This window comes from Astyanax mexicanus, chromosome 23 (genome assembly GCF_023375975.1).
Source record: "Astyanax mexicanus isolate ESR-SI-001 chromosome 23, AstMex3_surface, whole genome shotgun sequence".
NCBI lineage: Eukaryota > Metazoa > Chordata > Actinopteri > Characiformes > Acestrorhamphidae > Astyanax > Astyanax mexicanus.
In genome coordinates this window covers 5,418,949-5,439,817 of record NC_064430.1, presented here as the reverse complement: position 1 = coordinate 5,439,817, position 20,869 = coordinate 5,418,949, and the positions used below count along the sequence as shown (strand labels likewise).

Here is a 20,869-nt window from a genome sequence, read left to right as displayed (position 1 = left end):
CATGAAGTGCTGTAAGATTTTGTGGGAAAACAAAACTGCACTGACTTTAGACTTGATAATAAAACACAGTGGATCAACACCAGCAGATGACAGACATGTCTCTCCAAACCATCACTGATTGGTGGAAACTTCACACTAGACCTCAAGCAGACTGTGTGTCTCTTCACTCTTCCTCCAGACTCTGGTCTCTTGATTTACAAATGAAATGTAAAATTTACTGATGATCAGTGATGGTTTGGAGAGACATGTCTGTCATCTGCTGGTGTTGATCCACTGTGTTTTATCATCAAGTCTAAAGTCAGTGCAGTTTTGTTTTCCCACAAAATCTTACAGCACTTCATGCTTCCATCTGCTACGGACAACTTTTATGGAGATACGATGGAGGGATTTCATTTTCCAGCAGGACTTTGGCACACTGCCCACACTGCCAAAAGTACCAAATCGGTCTCATATAAACTGCTAATTTTCTGAGACACTGATTTTTGGGTTTTCTTTAGATGTAAGCCATTATAAATCTCTCACAGCGTAGTATATCTATGATTTAGCGATTTCCATTGATTCATTATTAAAGAAGATGAAGAAGAAGAAGAACACATCAAAGCTTTCGCTTCTCCTCTCTGATCGGCCAAGTCTTGTAAGTAAAGTGGGCTGAGTCAGTTGATTTGGGAGAGTTTTAGGAGCTCGGTGGAATAAATAATCTGGGAGGTGTTCTGATGACGGAGCTCTGAGCTCTGGTTCTGAGCTGTAGTCTTGTGAGGTCAGCCCTGCAGGCACGGCGAGGCAGAGGCAGGGGAGCTTTCATCTACAACACATTCCCATTGCCTGTAATCCCCAGGCCTTTGCTCAAGCTAGGATAACCTTCAATCCACATTAGCAGTTTCCCAGCACTCTGGGGCCTCACGGCTCACTGACAGGCTTTCAGAGAGAGGCACGCAGTCTCACCAACACAGACAGTCCTGCACTCGGCCCGGCTCGGCCCGTCCCGGCGACACCGCCTTCCAGGAACCAGCCGAGAACATTCATACACACGGTTTCTACATGAGTTACCATATGACGGGATGATATAACCTGTTTACCAACTAGAAGCTGTATGTTCGGACAGCGTGGGAATCGCTACAGACCTTGTACATGATACACAGTCCAATCTACTGCTGCACGATATATCATTTAAGCACAGTCATCGTGATGTGCGCATGTGCAATATAGCCACATTGCAGGGCGTGCGATTTTACTTAAGGCAATTAAATTAAAAACACGTCTAGGCCTGTCACAATAATTACATTATCGACTTATCGTTCAATAAATGGACAAGACCTCAATCCTTTTAATAATCGTGAAGACGTCCATTGAGTTTGCACAAAATGCTTAAGTCACTTAACTTTAGTGTCTCTTAGGTTTGTGTTGCCTTTATGCTGGTCCAACGTGGGCCAGCTGGGCCAGACCGGGGCAGCACGTCATGGTGTGGGGCAGACCCACGGTTCCCATGCCTCTGCACAAATAATTCCATTCCAGGAATGGAAAGTTTATTGTCTTTAAAAGGGTGCAATTTCTTTATGATGATATTATGTTATCATTATATTAGTGCCATATGGTCACTTAATTTCTAGGACAATGTATCGATTACAAAAAATTATTGTGACAGGTCTGGACACTTTATCTTGCAATGGTTTGATTCTTGACACAAGAAGTAGATACACAGCGCTGTCTCTGTGTCTGTGTGAGTGACAGGCTGCTGCTGCCTGAGAAGCGCGAGACAGACAGTTCTGCACTCGGCCCGGCTCTGCTCAGCCCAGCGATACGGCCTTCCAGAAACCAGCAGAGAACATTTATGCACACTGTTTCTACATGAGTTACCATATGATGGAATGATTCAGACTGTTCACCAACTAGAAGCTGTATGTAAGGACAGCGTAGGAATCGCTACAGGCCTCATGATACACAGCTGCAGCACGATATATCTTTTAAGCACAGTCATCGTGATGTGCGCATGCGCAATACACTGTAAAACCTGCAAAAAACTGCATCTCTTACTGAACTAATTAAGCTACAAACTGTAGCTTAATTAGTTGTGTTGTGAGTATTGTAAGATTCTGATCTATATAATGTATATTTTTTAATCTCAGTATTTTTTTGTTCTCTGCAGTCCCGGAGATGATTTTCAGAAAACAGAGACATGATGTTCTTCTGCTGTTTTCAGCTGCTTGGTGTTTGTCAGTAAAGTGTAAACTGGTGTAAACTGTGTTTTTTCATGCTGGCTTATTGCTGGTGTTCTGAAGCCAGAGAATGTTTACTGTGTGTCGAGCTGCATGTTAATGACCTGCAGTAATTATCAGCATTGTGCTTCAGTCTACACAACTCCTCCATTAAACAGAAAATGCTGGTTAACAGTGAGAAATACCTTCTGGGAAAGAGTGGTTCTGTTTTCTGTTTTGAGTTTTAATATTTCAGTGTGTTTTGTTTTAGTGGGGTTTTTAAGAATTGAACTGACTCCTAGGATTGATGTAAAGAAGGGCTTTTGTTGTAGTAACTGTCTCTGCTGTCTTTCCACTTAATTCTGCTTTAGGGCCAGTGGATTTATTGTTAGAAATGGTCAGAGGGTTGTCCTACACGATAACTATAACAATTAAAAGTAGAAAAGTGCATTTCCTGAGGGAAACACAGGTTGGTTGTGCAGCTCAAATGCCTCCCACTGTTCGCAATGGCGGCTGCTTTGGGGTTGCTAAGTGGTTGCTAGGTGGTTGCTAAGGTGTTGCTATGGTATGTAGTTTCTAAGTGGTTGCTAAGGGGTTTTCAGGTGATTTCCAAGGTGTTGCTATGGTATCTGGTGATTGTTATGGTGGTGTTGGGTGATGTTAGGTGGTAGCTAAGGTGTTGCTATTGTATCTATGGTGGTTGGGAAGTGGTTGCTAGGTGGTTGCCAAGGTGTTGCTATGGTAAACGTGTTGGTTACTATGTAGTTTCTTAGTGGTTGCTAAGGTGTTGCTATGGTATCTGTGGGTGCTGCTAAGGTGTTGCTAAGGTGTTGCTATGTTTTTTTTTATGCTATTGTGTTGGTTGCTATGTAGTTAAGTTGCAAACCATTTTTAAAGTAAAAATAAAAAGGCTGTAGTTATTAGAACTTCCTATCAAACCACATCAAATTATTCCATTTGAGGAAACTGATTTCCTTACATTATTTAAGTTACACCAACTCAACTCAAACACTTAAAACAAACACTTTTTTAAAGCGCAGTTATAAATGCAAGAAGGCAACACATCATTTTTGAGCTAGTTTGACTTTATCAGCATAAGTGATGCCAAGTTCCTGTAATATTTATTCAGTTTTTGAAAGAATACTCAAGTGCAGTCACAGCAAAGACCACCAAAAAAGTTATGATGAAACTGGCACTCATCAGGACCATCCCAGGAAAGGTAGAACAAGAGCTTCCTCTGTAGCCTCAGAAAATACAAGTTAACACCCAAGATAATTTTAGTTTGTTTAACACTTATAAGTTACTATATAATTCCTTATGCATTTCTTTATAATCTGGATGACTTCATTATTCATTAATGCAGAAAAATTAGATAATCCATATACAGCTCTGGGAAAAAAATAAGAGACCACTTCAGTTTCTGAATCAGTTTCTCTGATTTTGCTATTTATAGGTATATATTTGAGTAAAATGAACATTGTTGTTTTATTCTATAAACTACAGACAACATTTCTCCCAAATTCCAAATAAAAATACTGTAATTTAATGCATTTATTTGCAGAAAATGAGAAATGGCTGAAATAACAAAAAGGATGCAGAGCTTTTAGACCTCAAATAATGCAAAGAAAATAAATTCATATTCGTAACATTTTTAAGAGTCAGAAATTAATATTTGGTGGAATAACCCTGTTTTTTAATCACAGTTTTCATGCATCTTGGCATCATGTTCCCCTCCACCAGTCTTACACACTGCTTTTGGATACCTTGAGGCTTCACACTACTGGTGCAAAAATTCAAGCAGTTCAGTTTGGTTTGATGGCTTGTGATCATCCATCTTCCTCTTGATTATATTCCAGAGGTTTTTAATTTGGTAAAATCAAAGAAATTCACCATTTTTAAAGGGGTTCTTATCCAGCATACAATCAATATAACAGCAATTATGAGTTTAAAAAAAAAGGCAAAATGGGTCAATGATTATGTTTCAACTGACTAAATATTGTCCTACAATATTGTGAATATTACCCAAACCACATCTCGAGCCTTCCTTTTAAAACTAAGACAATATTGATTTAAAGTTGCAATATCCTGAGCAAACAAGACCACAGGCTAAAGTAAATTCTCATTCCAGTCAGCAGTCATCTTTAATTATTTCTATATATTTCTATACCCGCCGTCTGACAATGCAAATATTCAATGACTCAATAAATTTAATAAAAAGACGAGTTTCTCAGCCATATCAAACACTATACTACAGCTGGCTTCAGCGTGACCCTTGGTGAACACTGAATTCTCTGTTTTATTTAATCTAATCCAGTCAAAGCGGCGAGTTCACGGCCGGGTTTGATCTGTGCTGAAGAACTCGGGCTGGTGTAGGAGTTTGTAACGAGAAAGAGGCGGCAGGAGATCCACAGACAGAGCAATTACTGCAAATTACATTCAGTCCAGCTGCTGAACAGTAGGCTTTGAATAAATAAGTGAACGCACTCATTACTGGCTTTTCTCCAGCTGCAAGAGTGACAAACATTACATATGCAAAGAGAGAGCACTCATTAACGAGAGCCGCAGGCACAGTTAAAGGTCTCTGCAACTGGGATGCTCTCAGCAATGTGCTCGACTAAAAATTAAATATATGTTTTCAGCTCATTAGCTGATGGTAGATCTGCTCAGAGTCTAAACTCGCTCCAAATAAATAAATTTTCATTTCGATTATTAATTTGCAAAAAGATTCAGAGCTTTCAGACCTCAAATAATACAAAGCAAAAAAATAAGTTCATATTCATAAAGTTTTATGAGTTCAGAAATCAAAATTTGGTGGAATAACCCTGGTTTTTAATCAGTTTTCATGCATCTTGGCATCATGTTCTCCTCCACCAGTCTTACACACTGCTTTTGGATAATTTTATGCTGCTTTACTCCTGGTGCAAAAATGTAAGCAGTTCAGTTTGGTGGTTTGATGTCTTGTGATCATCCATCTTCCTCTTGATTATATTCTAGAGGTTTTCAATTTGGTAAAATCAAAGAAACTCATCATTTTTAAATGGTCTCTTATTTTCTTATTTTCTCCCCAGAGCTGTGTATCACAGTATTTCTAGATATGCATTTATTATTTTTGCATGACTGGGCTTTTATATAGGTTTGTGAGTTACTCTAATGTTAGGAGTACATATAATATAAAACATACAAATATAATATAAAACACTGATCAGTATTGGGTTTATTTGTCCCACGCAAATTTACACAATCTATGAAGAAATCAGACTTAATATGCAGAAAAAAAACAGCTGAAGATTGTGAACAGACCTTGAAAAAAGAGATAAGCCAACAACTAAATAATTTAAATATCTGTATGAACACTATAAACAGACCTAAAATACTAATAATGTAAGTATTCAAAAAAGATATATTTCTCAAAAGCTCTATTGCACAAGTAAGACAAGTTTAATATGAAGCCATTAGAGGAATTACAGTATTTAAAATCAGCCACAACTCCCTTCTTTCTCCAGTTAAGAAATACATGTAATATAGTGTGCATTAAAATGATCTTCCAAGCTTATTATATTTGTTATATTTAAACAGGGCTATAGTTACTGCTCTTGAAGTTTTTTTGCACCTCGTATCCAGAGTTTTAGGGAGTTTTATCACTTGTGCTGAATAAATATTAAAATGAGAAGAGGAAGAGGTGTGTCCAAACTTCTGACTGATACTGTACTGTGCAAGTGCAATAAAACAAACAAAAAAAAACCTGCTATGAATGCAAATGTTTACTTTAGAATTTATTTTTATATAATAGCAAGCAGCTACTAATTTCTCCAACCTTACATTTATACTGAATAAGCAAACATAACAGCTTGTTTTCTTTTTTCAATTTATTTGACCAATTGTCCAAACCATTCAGATGCTACTCACCTGTATATCCCCCAACCCCTCCTTTCACCGGTGATGCCACAACACAAGGGCTAGCACATGCCTCCTCCGACATGTGATGATGCAGCATTGCTGAGTAGCATCACAGCGCTAACGCAGCGACTCGGTTCTGATACATCAGCTCACAGACGCAGCCTTGTGCTAATCAACATCACCCTAGGAGTGATGAGAGGAGAGTGACCATTTGTGCTCTCTCAGGGCTCTGGCAGCTTGATGGCAAGCTGCATGACCAGGATTCAAACCAGCAATCTCACAATCATAGTGGCAGTGCTTTAGATTAGTGGACCACTTGGTGCCCTAACAAAACAGCTTGTTGTAAAAAATGTGTAAAATATGAATATCACTTTTTTAAAAATCTCATAAAATTGTTTTTTTTTTTTTTTTTTTTTTTTTTAACATGTTTACAACAGAAGAACGAGTACATCTACTCAGAGTTTTCTGAGTTCTCTGCAAATATGTAAAATCTTCATTATCCTCCTCGTTTCGCAACAGGGAATTGCGATGTTGAAATGTTTCAGAAGCTGCGAAGCCTGGAGTGAACTGGAGTGAACGAGGCCTGGAGAAGGTTAGGATTTTGACATCATTCCATAACTTCACTCCCTTATTCCCTCACTCTCTTCTCTCTCTTTTCCTCTCCTCTCTCTCTCCACTCGCTTTACCAGCAGAGTCAGCTCTTTCTGAAGCATGGAGAAATGCAGCCCACGTTCAGGGAGTAACTGAGGACACTGAGCATGAAGACCTGCATTAAGAGAAGGCCGTGGGTGTGTGCTTACCCCCTCTTTGTAGTTCCGTGTGAATGACAGGGCTCTGAATAATAGCAGTGTATTGTAGTGGGGCTGTGCTGCTGCACTGTATGAATGTGCAATGCTGGAAGAGCTGCAGGTAAAGCTTAATGCTATGCAGTGGTTACGTAGATAACGAGCAGTGGCTTTTATTTAGTTCTAGAAACAAAACAACAATTTTAGAACCTTTTTCTGCACAAAGCTAAGCATCTTATTACTGTATATAATATATTGTATATAATAATAAAATATAGCATCTCAGAAAACTAGAATATCATTGGAAAATTGCTTTATTTCAGTAATTCAGTTTAAAATGTGAAACTCATATGACATATATAGATGTATTAAACACAGAGTGATCTATTTTAAGTGTTTATTTCTTTTATTGTTTATGATTATGGCTTACAGCCAATGAAAACCCAAAAATCAGTGTCTCAGAAAATTACAATATTATAAAAGACAAATTGGTTCTTTTGACAGTGGACAGTGTGGGCAGTGTGCCAAGTCCTGCTGAAAAATAAAATCTGCATCTACACAATAGGCACATTTAAGCAACTTTATTACAAACAAAATTCCTTTCAGAGTAATAAACTACAATAATACTTGTAATGTATTTTTATATGACTGAAAAGAGACCATGCTGACAATAAAAAATAAAAATATATTATTTATTTATTTATTATTATTTTATTCAGCAACATTGTCTAATATAAGCACTCTTAAATATCGGCTTTATACATCACCCACATCGGCATTGGTCAATTCTTAAAAAAAAACACGCTAAATAATAAAATAAAATCGCCACCCACTAGACATCAGTGTTGTACCCTCTGTTCTGATTGGATAAGACAATTAGATTATTAAATAAGACCAATTGGTGCTTCTGTCAGTGTGGACAGTGTGCCAAATCCTGCTTGAAAACGAAATCTGCATGTCACAAAAGTTGCCCCCAGAGGGAAAAATGAAGTGCTGTAAGATTTTCCAGGCAAACACGGCACTGACTTTGGACTTAATACACCAGCAGATGACATGGCTCTCCACGTGGTTTCACATTTTGAATTAAATTACTAAAATAAAGTAACTTGCACCTGTACATATTGCAACGCTATGTAAATTTAACATCAATTTAACATTAATATAATACTAATTAGTTTATTATTCCTTGCTTACTTTCCTCTTTATGTGGCATACTTGGCAAAGAGAGAATATATATATATATATATATATATATATATATATATATATATATAAAATTAAATACACACACACACGGAAAGTTGTTTCCGTACTGTGAAGATGACAGTTAACTCTTTGAATCTTGAATCTTGAGAGGGGCCTCATTTCAGCCTGGACTCCAATCACACTACCGGTAAGTAAATCCACCTGCCTGACTGTGTTTAAACCCCTCTGTTCTGATTGGACAAAAGTAAAAAGCAAACTTTTCTTTACTCAGATTTTATAGATATATTATGAAACAGTATTTTATAAATAGCAAAGGTTTTCATAAAAGGATTTTCTTAAAACTTGATTCAACCTACTGCAGTGTATCACCATGTTTACAGTACTGCAACATGTTGCTATACACTGAATCATACTGTACTGTGTGTCTTGTCGCATATCTTAAATAGTCAAATTATTAAATTATCAATACACAGCCCTACTCAGCAGCACATCTCTGTGCTATAATTTATACTGCAGTGTTGAAATGAGGATCAATATAGGCACAGTCTCCGCTCCGCTGTGTTCACTCACAGCATCACACTTCAGTCCGGGCTGGTGGAGGTGAGAGAAAATCAAATTTTAAATAAATGAAACCGTGACGAGACAGAAGCAGCAGCGAGCCAAATATGATCTAACCTCACATACCGACAGGGACAGGCAGCATTATTACAGCTCTATAGTCTTTTACTGCAACAATGCAGACTAACTCGTCTTGTTGGCACACAATATAAACAGGGTGTAGGCCACTCTACTGTCATATTACACCAGATTACTTTTTATTGAGCTACCTTGTTCTTTTTATCTGTACAGATTTATTGCTGAATTACTTATCTTTATTTAAAATCAATTAATAGATTTTTTTCTTTGCTTCATTCATATTTTGATTATTTAAATAATAACCTCTTTCCTTCTGATGAACTTATCCTGTGCAACAAAGGAAACTCTTGCTCTTCCTTTCCTTGGGCGGTCCTGATGAGTGCCAGTTTCATCATAACGTTTTTGATGGTCTTTTTTGTGACTGCACTTGAGGATACTTTACAACTGATGCTCTCAAACATATTAAAAGGGCAAGAGTTCAGCACAGCTGTTAACTGAAAGCATGAATTCCAGGTGACTCTACCTCATTAAGCTGACCAATATGTGCAAAGCTGTCATCTAAGCTAGAGGTGCTACTTTGAAAAATGTAAAATATAAAATATAATAATAATTGATCAGTTTCCTCAATAAAAGAGTACGTCTAATTTTTTGTTTATATATATATTTTGGCTTTATTGGATGTGGTTTTCCTTTGATAAATGTTTACACTTTTAGGACATATTCATGCATAAATATCATTTTTTCTGCAATAAAAAGAGAGCGTGAGAAAGAAAGAAAGAAAGAAAGAAAGAAAGAAAGAAAGAAAGAAAGAAAGAAAGAAAGATAGCAATACTACATATAGTCATTTTCACCATATTTACCAGAAATCTATGACCAACATTTTATAAAGACAAAGGACTCAATGCATGCATTCAAGAATAAACTAAATAATTTTTTGGAAATCGATACTGTATTGCATCTCTTACTGAAAGATTACTAGAAACAACAATTAGGATTTTTCTTTTAACTTAAATTCTGCTAAAAATATTATAATATATTGAATATTACTGAATTGGGAAAACCCACCATCATAAACCAAATCAAATTGTAGCACAAGTATTGCTACTGCAAAGTTCCAGCCTGAAGCACTGAGAAGAAATGAATAGGAATGAAGTACAGTAGTTCCAATTACTCATAAAAACAATAATAAAAAATAAAAATTATATAGTGAGAGTAAAGGCTAAGAATAGAACAGCTCACACAGGTAATTACTCTGAAAACACTGAAACTCTCAATAACATCCTGAAATCTCATAATGCTTTAAAAAGGCCTTGTGGGAACAAAACGCAAAACTGTGACAGATCTGATGCATTTAGTGCACCAGTGCGAAAAAACAGATAACACTTCGTTTAGCAGTAAAACCTGCAGCGAGACAGTCTGTGCAGCTGTTAATTAGCGCTTCTGTGGAGGGAATTTACTCCACTGCTCCATATAGAGCTACTGCAGTGCAGTGACATTTACAGGCTGTACATTTAAAACTTCAAAAAATAACCAAAAGAACAATTTGACTATTTTTAATGTTTAACTCATGTAATGTAGACTCGTTTGAGTTTTTTGGATATAGGACTGGGCAATAATTAAATGTTACTGTATACTATGATACACAATGTTTTAATGCGGGTATTAAGATTTTTCTAATATCTCAATATACATTATTTACAGCATTCATCACTGGGTGAGTAAAGTGCTTCAGTTTATTTACAGTAAGCTTAGATTTCCAGATTTCTTATAGCATTAGCAACTAACCGCTAGCACTGGCGGCTAATGACAGCTGACAGGAACCCTGACTGCAGACAACAGACCGATTATACTAACCTGAACGGTGAAAGAACGTGTACTTAGCACAGTTAGAAGCTAATGCTAATACTGCTCCAGCAGTGCTAGTCAGGGTTAGCAGCAGGCTACAGGCCGATTATAATTAACTCTGAACGGTCCAAGAGCTAGCGCTTAGCACGTTTTACGGCTAATGCTAATGCAGCTCCAGCAGTGCTATCCAGGGTTAGCAGCAGGCTAAAGGCTGATATTTAACTCTGAACTGTGAAAGAGCTAGCACTTAGCATACTTAGTGGCTAATGCTAATACTGCTGGAGAACTAAACTGAAACTCCTGTATAACTCTGTACTTCAGCAGAGTGGCTTTACTGCTCCTTAATACCTGACTGGTAGAATTAATACATAAGGAGCACCAATGATTTTTGGAAAAATAAAGGATTTTAAATGCACCTTATAGTGTGAAAAATTGAGTAAGCTGCAATTTAGATCATCAATAATGTGTGGCTTCGCTTTTACTGATGTTTAAATGCTCAAAAATATTCCTGTCACTCTGTTGATTGGAACTCAAGTACATTGATTTTCTAATTGCTAGATACTTACATAAAGGAAAACTATGGGAAAAAGGTCAAATATTTATATTAAATGGTCATATTCTGATGCAGGTACAGCCCTCATTATCATTCATCCCTAATAAAGAGAATATTTTCATTTCTGTGTGTCAATCCCACTGGAACAGCAGATTCACTGCAAAGGAATGAGTGGGAGGTGCTTTTGGGAAATGATGACTGTTTAAAATTACAACACAGGGTGTTGATGTGCTTTGTATTCAGAGTATATTCCGTTTCACAGAAATGACTTTCATGTTTTTACAGTCAAGGTTGAGATACCATGCAAAACTTTTTGTATGGAAATTTGACATAATACACAATATATTATATTATTCCCCTTCATCCTCAGAGCTGTACAGTACTGTCCAGAAATCTTACACTGCAAAATAATTCATTTATTACATTTATTTATCTCGAACTTAGGAGTGTGTTTGTGAAAACTAAAAAATGCAGATAAACAAACATAACCTAAAAGTAACAGAGACAACTCTTACTCTTCCTTTCCTGGTGAGCTTTAATTAGTGCCAGTTTCATCATTATACTGTTTTAATGATCTTTGCAACTGCACTTAAGGATATTTTTAAAGTTCTTAAAATGTTTTAAAAACTGACTGACCTTTATTCCTTAAAGTCATTTTTTCTTACTAATCTGGATTAGAACATTACTCAAATATACACTATTCACTGTATACCTGTAACTCTACCTCTTCAGTACTTTACAACTGATGTTCCCAAACTAACATTAAGAGGCACAGCTGTTAACTGAAAGCCTGAATTCCAGGTGACTCAACTTTATTAAGCTGACTGAAGTGTGTCAGTATATATATTTTATCTATGTTGTCCACCCTTACATGCCTTTTTAATAATTTTTTACTCAAAATTGACTCAAAACTTGACTCAAAACTTGACTGTGAACTGAAATAAATTCAGTTAAATAGGTCTAAATATACTAGGGCTGCATTATTTTGGTAAAAAAATGTACATTGCAATGTTGTTTTTTGGAATATATATATTTTATGATATTTAACCATGCAGGGCCATGATGTCACCAGCCCCGCCCCCTCCCCGACTGGACCCACCAGCTGGACTGAGGTGCACAGCTTTCTACACATGCGTTAACAAGCATGTGCCCAACCATGTGAATGGAGGCCATGCGTGCGCTTACCTCGTGTTTATTCCTGCACTCCCCCTCCCCCTCGCGCTACTCAGGCAGCAGCAGCCTGTCACTCACACAGACACAGAGACAGAGCTGTGTATCTACTTCTTGTGTCAAGAATCAAAACATTGCAACCTGCGATGTGACTATTTCACATGCACACACTGCGATGACGATGCTTAAACAATATATCGTGCAGCCCTACCTGTTAAATAGCCAGATAGAGTGCTTTGTGTTTGCTGGTGATTTAAACGCCATTAAACATTTAAATGCCACTGTCTAAGAATAAAATCTAGTGATATTGCTTAGCCAGACATGTTTTATATAAAAAAATGGATTTATTGCTTGATTAACATTTTTATTTATGTTGACAATGTAAACACTGTAAACCCATACGTTGTTTGAACTTAAATCATTTAAGTCTGTTTTACATGAAATTGGATATTTCTTCTTGAGTTTAACCAATTTATAATAACTGAGTTTAGTCTGTTGTAATTAACAGCTTCTTTTCCATTGGCTTCTGTCACAATCTATTTGCATACTGGGTGTGTCCAACAGTTTCTGACTAACACTCACCATCAGTGTGTAGTGATTCCCCCTGGGCTAGCTTACAAATAAATCAAGTTCCCTTTTAGTTGTAATAATTAGGGGTGTGGCATATCGTATCGTACGCAATAATATCGCCAACATTTTTAAATATCGTGAACGATATTATACCCTAAAAATACGGTGCCATATCACCCACCCTAATAATCACATCAGGGTACTACTTTTTTTTGTTGCTGTTTTTAGCAAAAGAAAAATTCACACTATTCTCATTTTCCATTATATATCTACTAGAGACAGATTATATCAGTCCAGTATCATTTATTTTACTTTAATCCTGAATATATGGAGATATTTGGAGTGCATTATTATTATTAGTATCATGACATTCTGCATCATTGGCCTCTATTACAAGTCTGATTAAATTCTTGTACTTTTTAATATCTCAGGTAGGGGTGTGACATAAATTGTATGCAATAATTACATAATTTTCATTTTGTTGCAGTAGTGTATTCTTGGAAAAAAAAATCATTACTTTATATCGCCAATAGTACCATTATCGCAAAAATACCATGAAATATTGTGATATTATTTTAGGGCCATATCGCCCACCCCTAGTAATAACTTGATGTTTTAATTTATGCTAACTTAAGTTTTCATTCCCCATTTTTTTTTAAATGAGCAAATCAGCTGCCTTAAAAAAGTTAAGTAAACTCAACTTATCCGGTGTTAAAGTATAACAAAAATAAAAAAAGTTAAATCATCTTCTCCTTTAGTTGTAATAACTTGATGTTCTAATTTATGCTAACTTTTCCTGCCGGTTTCCTCCAATTGTTAAAGTAAATTCAATTTATCCGGGCGTACAGTGTGTCTAATCACTTTTTTAAGTACTTTTTATATTTAATCAGGTTATCTTAGTCTGATTTTCAAGTTTGTTTGATAATCTGAAAAATCTAAGTATGAGAAAAATTAAATAAAAGCAAAAAAAATTCCCCTTGGAAGCTCTACACGAAGTCTGGGATGCTTGTCCCTTGTTACATAAGCGTTGCATGTCTTCTACATTAAACTAATTCAATTTCCTTCATGCTCAGCACCTAAGGAAACACATGGGACATCACACACCCCCCCTCCACATCCACTGCCGCCACCAACAAGCACACCCACCCGCACACACACACAGCTAGAAATTCAAATGCCCTGGGAGAGCTTTCTTTCCCTCCATTCAAAACAAAAAAAACTCATACAAAAGGCCCTTCAGTAGCTGGGCTTCTGGGTCAGGCACAAAGATCAGAGCTGAGCTTCTTTGACATGTAAATTTAAGAAGCTAGAAGGCTGCAAGTACCAGGCATCTGCGGCTGTGAGCTGGGTCTAAATCTCAGCAGCATATCTATCGCTCATCTCCTGCACCAGCCTACAATCTCTACACTATCCGAGTACGCCGCTCTCACACAAGTGGAACAACAGGTTCCCCCACATACAGGTTTATTCTTTGGAATTGTTTATACTAAAGCCAGGCGAGAATAGCAATTATTTTTACCCATTACAGATGGATTTATTCTCCTCCCGTCCTCCCCGCCTGTAATTCTGAGATGCACAGACACACACACACACACACACACACAAAAAAAAAAAACAGCTTCTGCAAGGTGCAAGTTAAACACAGTCTTAAGCAATACTCCAGCCTTGCTTCTTTAAATTAAAACTCAACCAACAAGCAAGCAAAACAAATGCTAAAAAACTAAAAGTAAAAATAATCCAGGCCAACAATTTACTCAAGTGCCCTCAGGGCATCACAAGAACTGTAGTCAAGCCTCCAAAACACACTCTAAATTTTGTTTCAGTTTCAGAAGATGCTGATTTTCCACATTTATTCAAACCTTTATACTATAAAATAAAGGCTAAAACTTAAAATGAGAACTTTAAGCAACAGCAACATACAGCTCTGGAAGACAAAAAAATAAGAGACCACTTTAGTTTCTGAATCAGCTTCTCAGATTCCAAATAAATTTGTCATTTAGAGCATTTATTTGCAGAAAGACAAAAAAAAGATGCAGAGCTTTCAGACCTCAAATAATGCAAAGAAAAAAAAAGGTTCATATTCATACAGTTTAAAGAGTTCAGAAATCAATATTTGGTGGAATAACCCTGGTTTTTAATCACAGTTTTCATGCATCTTGGCATCATGTTCTCCTCCACCAGTCTTACACACTGCTTTTGGATAACTTTATGCCTTTACTCCTGATGAAAAATTGGAACTTCTGATGGCTTGTGATCATCAATCTTTCTCTTGATTATATTCCAGAGGTTTTCAATCTGGTAAAATCAAAGAAACTTATAATTTTAAAGTGGTCTTTTTTTTTCTAATCCAGTCATGAGAAAAAAAAGAAAACAAATACTACACTAAATATTGATTTAGTTAATCATTACTTGAGCCAAACACCATTTTCATTGAGATAAAATGCACTTTTGGGTGGTTTACATGCAATTGGTTGATCACAAATAGACCTACATATCAGTTCAATTATGAGCACCTGCAAAGTAGGAAAGAAAAAAAAACATCCTAAAAATACATGAATGGGTACATTTTAACAATTTTTAACAAAAAGCTGATATGAAGCCAATAAGAATTACTTTAACTTAAAACTTAGATACAGTAAAAAAATAAAATAAAATAGAAATATGAGTAAAAATGCAAGTTGAGTAAATTTAGAGGTAGACCATGTTAACATATTTTCTTGAATCTTAAATAATAAATAACTAATGTTAATTGTAAAAAAAAAAAAAAAGTTTCCAAATTGTCAAGTCAACATAAAGTATGTTGTACGAAAGAGAAAACCATAATGGTAATACTTGGACTAGAGGACACTGGAGATGAACCACATCAACGTATTTTCCTAATGAAACGTCTTGCGTCCTGCATTAACCTACAATAACTGTGGGAAAATAGCTGTTGTTCAGTCTCGTCCTGTTTAACTAAGTCAGCTACTTCATGTTTAGACAGGAACATGCTGAAAACTGCAGTTACAGAGATACATGGTTTACTCCCAAGTCTCCAAACTGTCAAGTCAACATAAAGCATGACGCATAAAGTGTGCTAAAGTAAAAAAAAAACATGGTGGTAAATAAACTGGAAACCCGCATTTCCACCCAAAACTCAATAACACCCCATTCACAGAAAACAGAGCCTAACTATAAGTCACACAATTCTTTAGAAAGACAACTTTGAACATCATAGTCTACTTCTGATTTGGTGAATTTTAACAGTTTACACCGCCTACAAAATTATAAATAATATAACTTAACACAGAAACACACTAAAAGATGCAGGTTGAGTACCATATTTTACGAACTGTAAGGCGGAGTAGATAATAAGGCGCATTTTAAGTAACAATAGTAAGGAACAGGGGTGTCGCCACGTTTCCCTTCTAATTTTAGCAGGTCTAAGCAGATAAGCAAAACTGTAATTCTTAAACAAACTTTTTTTTTTCAAAGTCAAATGAGCGCTGGATGTTATTCTACACAGATTTCTGTTCTAAAACTGTTTGAGTGAATAAAACACTTCTGTTTATTTACAGTAAGCTTAGATTTCCAATGTCTTAGCACAGTTAGCAGCAGTGCTAGCTGCAGTTAACTGCAGTTAGCAGCACTTAGCGCTAGTAAATGCCGCCCGACAGCGCTACACTGAGGAACCCTGAGTGTTTTGGTAAGACAGGGCGCTATCAGCTAGCGGTTTGACCCATGTAGCTTGTTTTAACATGTCAAACACACAGACTACAGTTCGATAAACTAAACTATGGACAGCAAAAGAGCTAGCACTGCGGTTAGCGGCTAATGCTAATACTGCTTCAGTCTTAGTGCTGGAGAAACTTCAATGAAACTCCTGTATAACTCTGTACTTCAGTGGAGTCGCTTTACTGCTTCTTAATACCCGACTGATAGAATTCATAGATAAGGTCCACCAGATTATAAAGTTCACTGACTATTTTGGGGGAAATTTAAGGATTTTAAGTGAGCCTAATAGTGCGAAAAATGTGGTACTTTATTATAGATTAGAAACTTTGATCAAATTGTAACTCTACATGGACTAGTACACTGAAACCCACGTTAACTGTTGGATGGTAAGTATAAGCCTTGTTCTCTTGAGCTACTTTTTTTAAAACAATATACTTAAAATTGCAGTTAAAACGTGAACTGTGGGATATTCCAAACTGTCTCAAACATAAACATGTTTTTAACAGTGTTTAATAACAGATAAACCCATATTTTCAACTAGCACCCAAGCACATTACAATCACAGCTCCCACAGTCTAGCTCTTTACCCACACAAATATTCATACAGAAAGCCAACTTAAACATCATAGTCTACATGGCATTGGGTAAATTTTAACAGTTAACTTTATCACCTCAGAATAAAAGCTAAATTTAGGAGTTTCAGAGACATCATAGAGCGAACGCAGATACAGCAAAGTCTCACAGAAAAATAACAAATAAATAACATAGAAACTTTATTTTAGATAAGAAATGTACAGTTAAAATTGTAACTAAGTGGACTAATAGACTATAGGATGCTTTCCAAGTGAATTGTTTAACGTATAGGCCTGTCACAATAAGATTTTTTTGCAGACGATATATTGTCCCATAAATTATTGCGATACACGATATATATTTTTTTAAATGCCACTGAAAAAATTATAATAGAATTTTTTATGAATCATTTATTATAATTAGTTTGAGAATTAAATACTTATTTTTTTCACCTACTTTAGTCCAAACTGCGAGTATGGAGTCATTTGGCAGTTATTGAAGCATGACTGGATGAAAAAATACTGTTCACTGTTATATATATGTGAACAAACATACAAATAAACAAAATAGACGATATCACAATGACCAAAAAATATTGAGGTCATGTTCATTTATTGTACGATAAATCGATATTGCAATTATTGTGACAGGCCTATTAACGTATCAACTTACATTAACCACATTAAATGTTATATATTCAGGTCTCACCCTTTTTAGCTACCTCATCGAATTCATGTTTAGTCAGGAACATGTTGGAAAGTGCAGTTACAGAGATATATACGGTTTACTCCAAAGTTTGCAAATTAATAGTCAAGTCAACAAAAAGCAAGTGTGTGAAAGGGAAAACCATGGTGGTTAATAAAGTGCAAACCCTCATTTCCATCCAGAACTCAATAACATCCCATTCACAGCAACTACAGCCTAACTTTGAGTTACACAAATACCAAGAAAGCCAACTTAAACATCATAGTTTACATAGCTGTGCAGCCTCATTTATAAAATACAAATAAACTCGACACGGAAACACATTTAACAAACCTAGATACCAGTTGAATGAATGAATGACAATGAATAAGATATGAAACCCTACAAAACTACTTAAAGATCATAGACTACATGTAATTGGGTGAATTAATACATGTAGGCAATGTTAATCACCACTGATATTTATAAGCAATATTTAGGAGTCTCAAAAAAGCCAGCAATCAGCAAAAAAGATTAATAATACAGATAAGAAAATTGATAAAATCATAACTATGTGGACCAGTAGACTATTAGATCAGATTAGTTTTCCCAAGTGAAACGTTTCACGTCTCAACTAACTTTAACCCACATTAACTGTAGGATAATAAATGCTGTTGAAGCATCAGCTACTTACAGTTACATAGATACTTCAATGATTAGAATATCATTGAAAAGTTACTTTATTTCAGTAATTCAGCTCAAAATGTGAAACTTGTATATTATATAGATGTGTTACACACAGAGTGATCTATTTTAAGTGTTTATTTATTTTATTGTTGTTGATTATTATGGCTCACAGCCAATGAAAACCCCACAAATAGTGTCTCAAAACAGTTTAATATTATATAAGACCAATTGGTACTTTTGGCAGTGTGAGCAGTGTTCCAAATCCTGCTGGAAAATGAAATCCACATATCAGTAAAAGTTGTCAGGAGAGGGAAGAATGAACAATCAATCAGTGATGGTTTGGAGAGACATGCATGTCATCTGCTGGTGTTGATCCATTGTGTTTTATTATCAAGTTAAAAAAAAAGTCAGTGCAGTTTTGTTTTCCCACAAAATCTTACAGCACTTCATGCTGAACCTCTGCTGACAACTTTTATGTAGACGCGGATTTCATTTTCCAGCAGGATTTGGCACACCACCCACACTCACAAAAATACCAATCGGTCTTATTAGAATAATATTCTTTATTCTAATTTTCTGAGACACTGATTTTTGGCTTTTTTATTGGCTTTACGCCACAAACATCAACAATTAAGTAACTTTTTAATGATATTTCAATTTTTTGAGATGCATGTGATATACAAACCCTTATTTCCACCCAGAACATAATAAAATACCACTGTTTGAGATACTTTTGGATTTGTTTTAGCTTAAAACAGCAAATGAACCTCTTAAGGTGTTTTTTTGAGGAACCCTAAAACATTTTCTTGTAGAAGAAAGATGTTTCTTAAAGCAAGGGGGGGTTAAAGTCAGGGTTTTCTGAGGTTTCTTCACAATTTTAAACGCTTAGAAAAGCCCATACATGTTCCTCAAGAACTGTGTGCGCATAACTGCTGATTCTGAAGCCTAAAAAAAACTTTACCAAGCTCAGAAACACGAGAGTACAGAGTGTAAAGAGTTAAAGAATTGAATCCAGCTGGAACTCACTGTGATAGTAACTTCGTGCTTCTTCAGGCGGTACTTCAGACTCTTCATTGTTGCGCTTTGGTTGGGTGAGTAAAGTTCTCCCGGGTCTGTAAAGCTGTTTAAAAGTTTTCCTCGCAAAAATACAAAATAAACAAAACCAGCGACGACTCAACTCCTGCGTAAACCCGCGTTGCGTTCCCAAAATCCACGCTTTCCCGTGTTTCCCACGCTCAAACCACAAACTGCGGGTTTCACCTGATGCCTTCAACACACTCTCTGAACCTGCTGCTAGAGTGGCAGCCCTCTCAACCAATCAGAGGCCGCGACGGCACGCGAACCCGCCAAGAGTGAGCCAATCAGATTCCGCAGTGGGAGGGACTTCCTCAACAGTTGGAGCTTCGTGTTGGAGGTGTAGCTACTGAGAGCAACCTGAGGGTTGGTGACGTCAGGATTACCTGAGAGTGGGCGGGGCGTGTTGACTCAAAAGGAGGTTTGTTCATTTGAGAAAAGTGAGTTTTTAGGTTTTTTTTTTAATATTATTGCGAAATGCTTCTACATTTCTACAATTAACAGATATACAAAGGTTCTGTAGCCTCCACTTTTAAAAATAAAATGTTAAAAGTATTAATTCCTTGATGAACGTTTAAGGATTCTTAAGCTGGAAAAAAACTATGGAGGAACCTCAGTTTTGAGGTGCTTTGAGTTTAAAAGTTTAAAAAGGTGCTTTTACTAAATACTAAGGAAAGGGTATGAATACTTATGACCCATGTGATATTTCAGTTTTTCCTTTTTAATACATTTGCAAAAAAAAATCTACATTTCTGTTTTTTTTTTTCAGTCACAATGGTTAATAAAACTTAAAATAAAATTAACTTTTTTTATTTTAGCAAATGGCTGCAATGAAACAAAGAGTGACTTTGAAAGTAGGAGGGACCTTAGTTTTTCTTCTTAAACACTTTTTCTTAAAGGTTCCTCCACAGATTCAAACCAAACAAGTCCCAAAAAACATCAAGGAACAGTTTATGGTATGGTATGGGTGGATGATATGGTCCTAAATTAATATCACAGGTATCTCAGTTTTTTGTGTATTTATTTTGATATCTGTTTTGTTATTATTTTATTTTATTATATTTTATTTTTGGGTGGAACTGGACCGTGAGAATGCAATTTTTGTTCCATCTCATGTACCACAAGTGATGGGAATAACAATAAAGTCCATGAATCCTTGAATCCTTGAACATTATTAAATATTAAACTCTATACTTGACAATATGACAAACTTTGAATTGAAAAATACTACATAAACACTAAATACAGGTGCTGTATTTTAAAATATACGTTCCTTGATTAAC

At 36.0% G+C, this 20,869-nt stretch overlaps 1 protein-coding gene across 2 annotated transcripts in view; it reads right to left on the bottom strand.

Annotated features, from left to right (window-relative positions):
• uacab (uveal autoantigen with coiled-coil domains and ankyrin repeats b) overlaps positions 1–19,804 on the bottom strand; it is a 126,108-nt gene extending 106,304 nt beyond the window's left edge. For both annotated transcript variants that reach the window (XM_022665224.2, XM_022665222.2), the window contains exon 1: positions 19,539–19,804. Coding sequence is in view for 1 of the 2 variants with exons in the window: in XM_022665222.2 (XP_022520943.2) it covers positions 19,539–19,586 (48 nt within the window). In the remaining variant the exon portion in view is untranslated. The remainder of the gene's footprint in view (positions 1–19,538) is intronic.
• Positions 19,805–20,869: the final 1,065 nt, after the last annotated feature.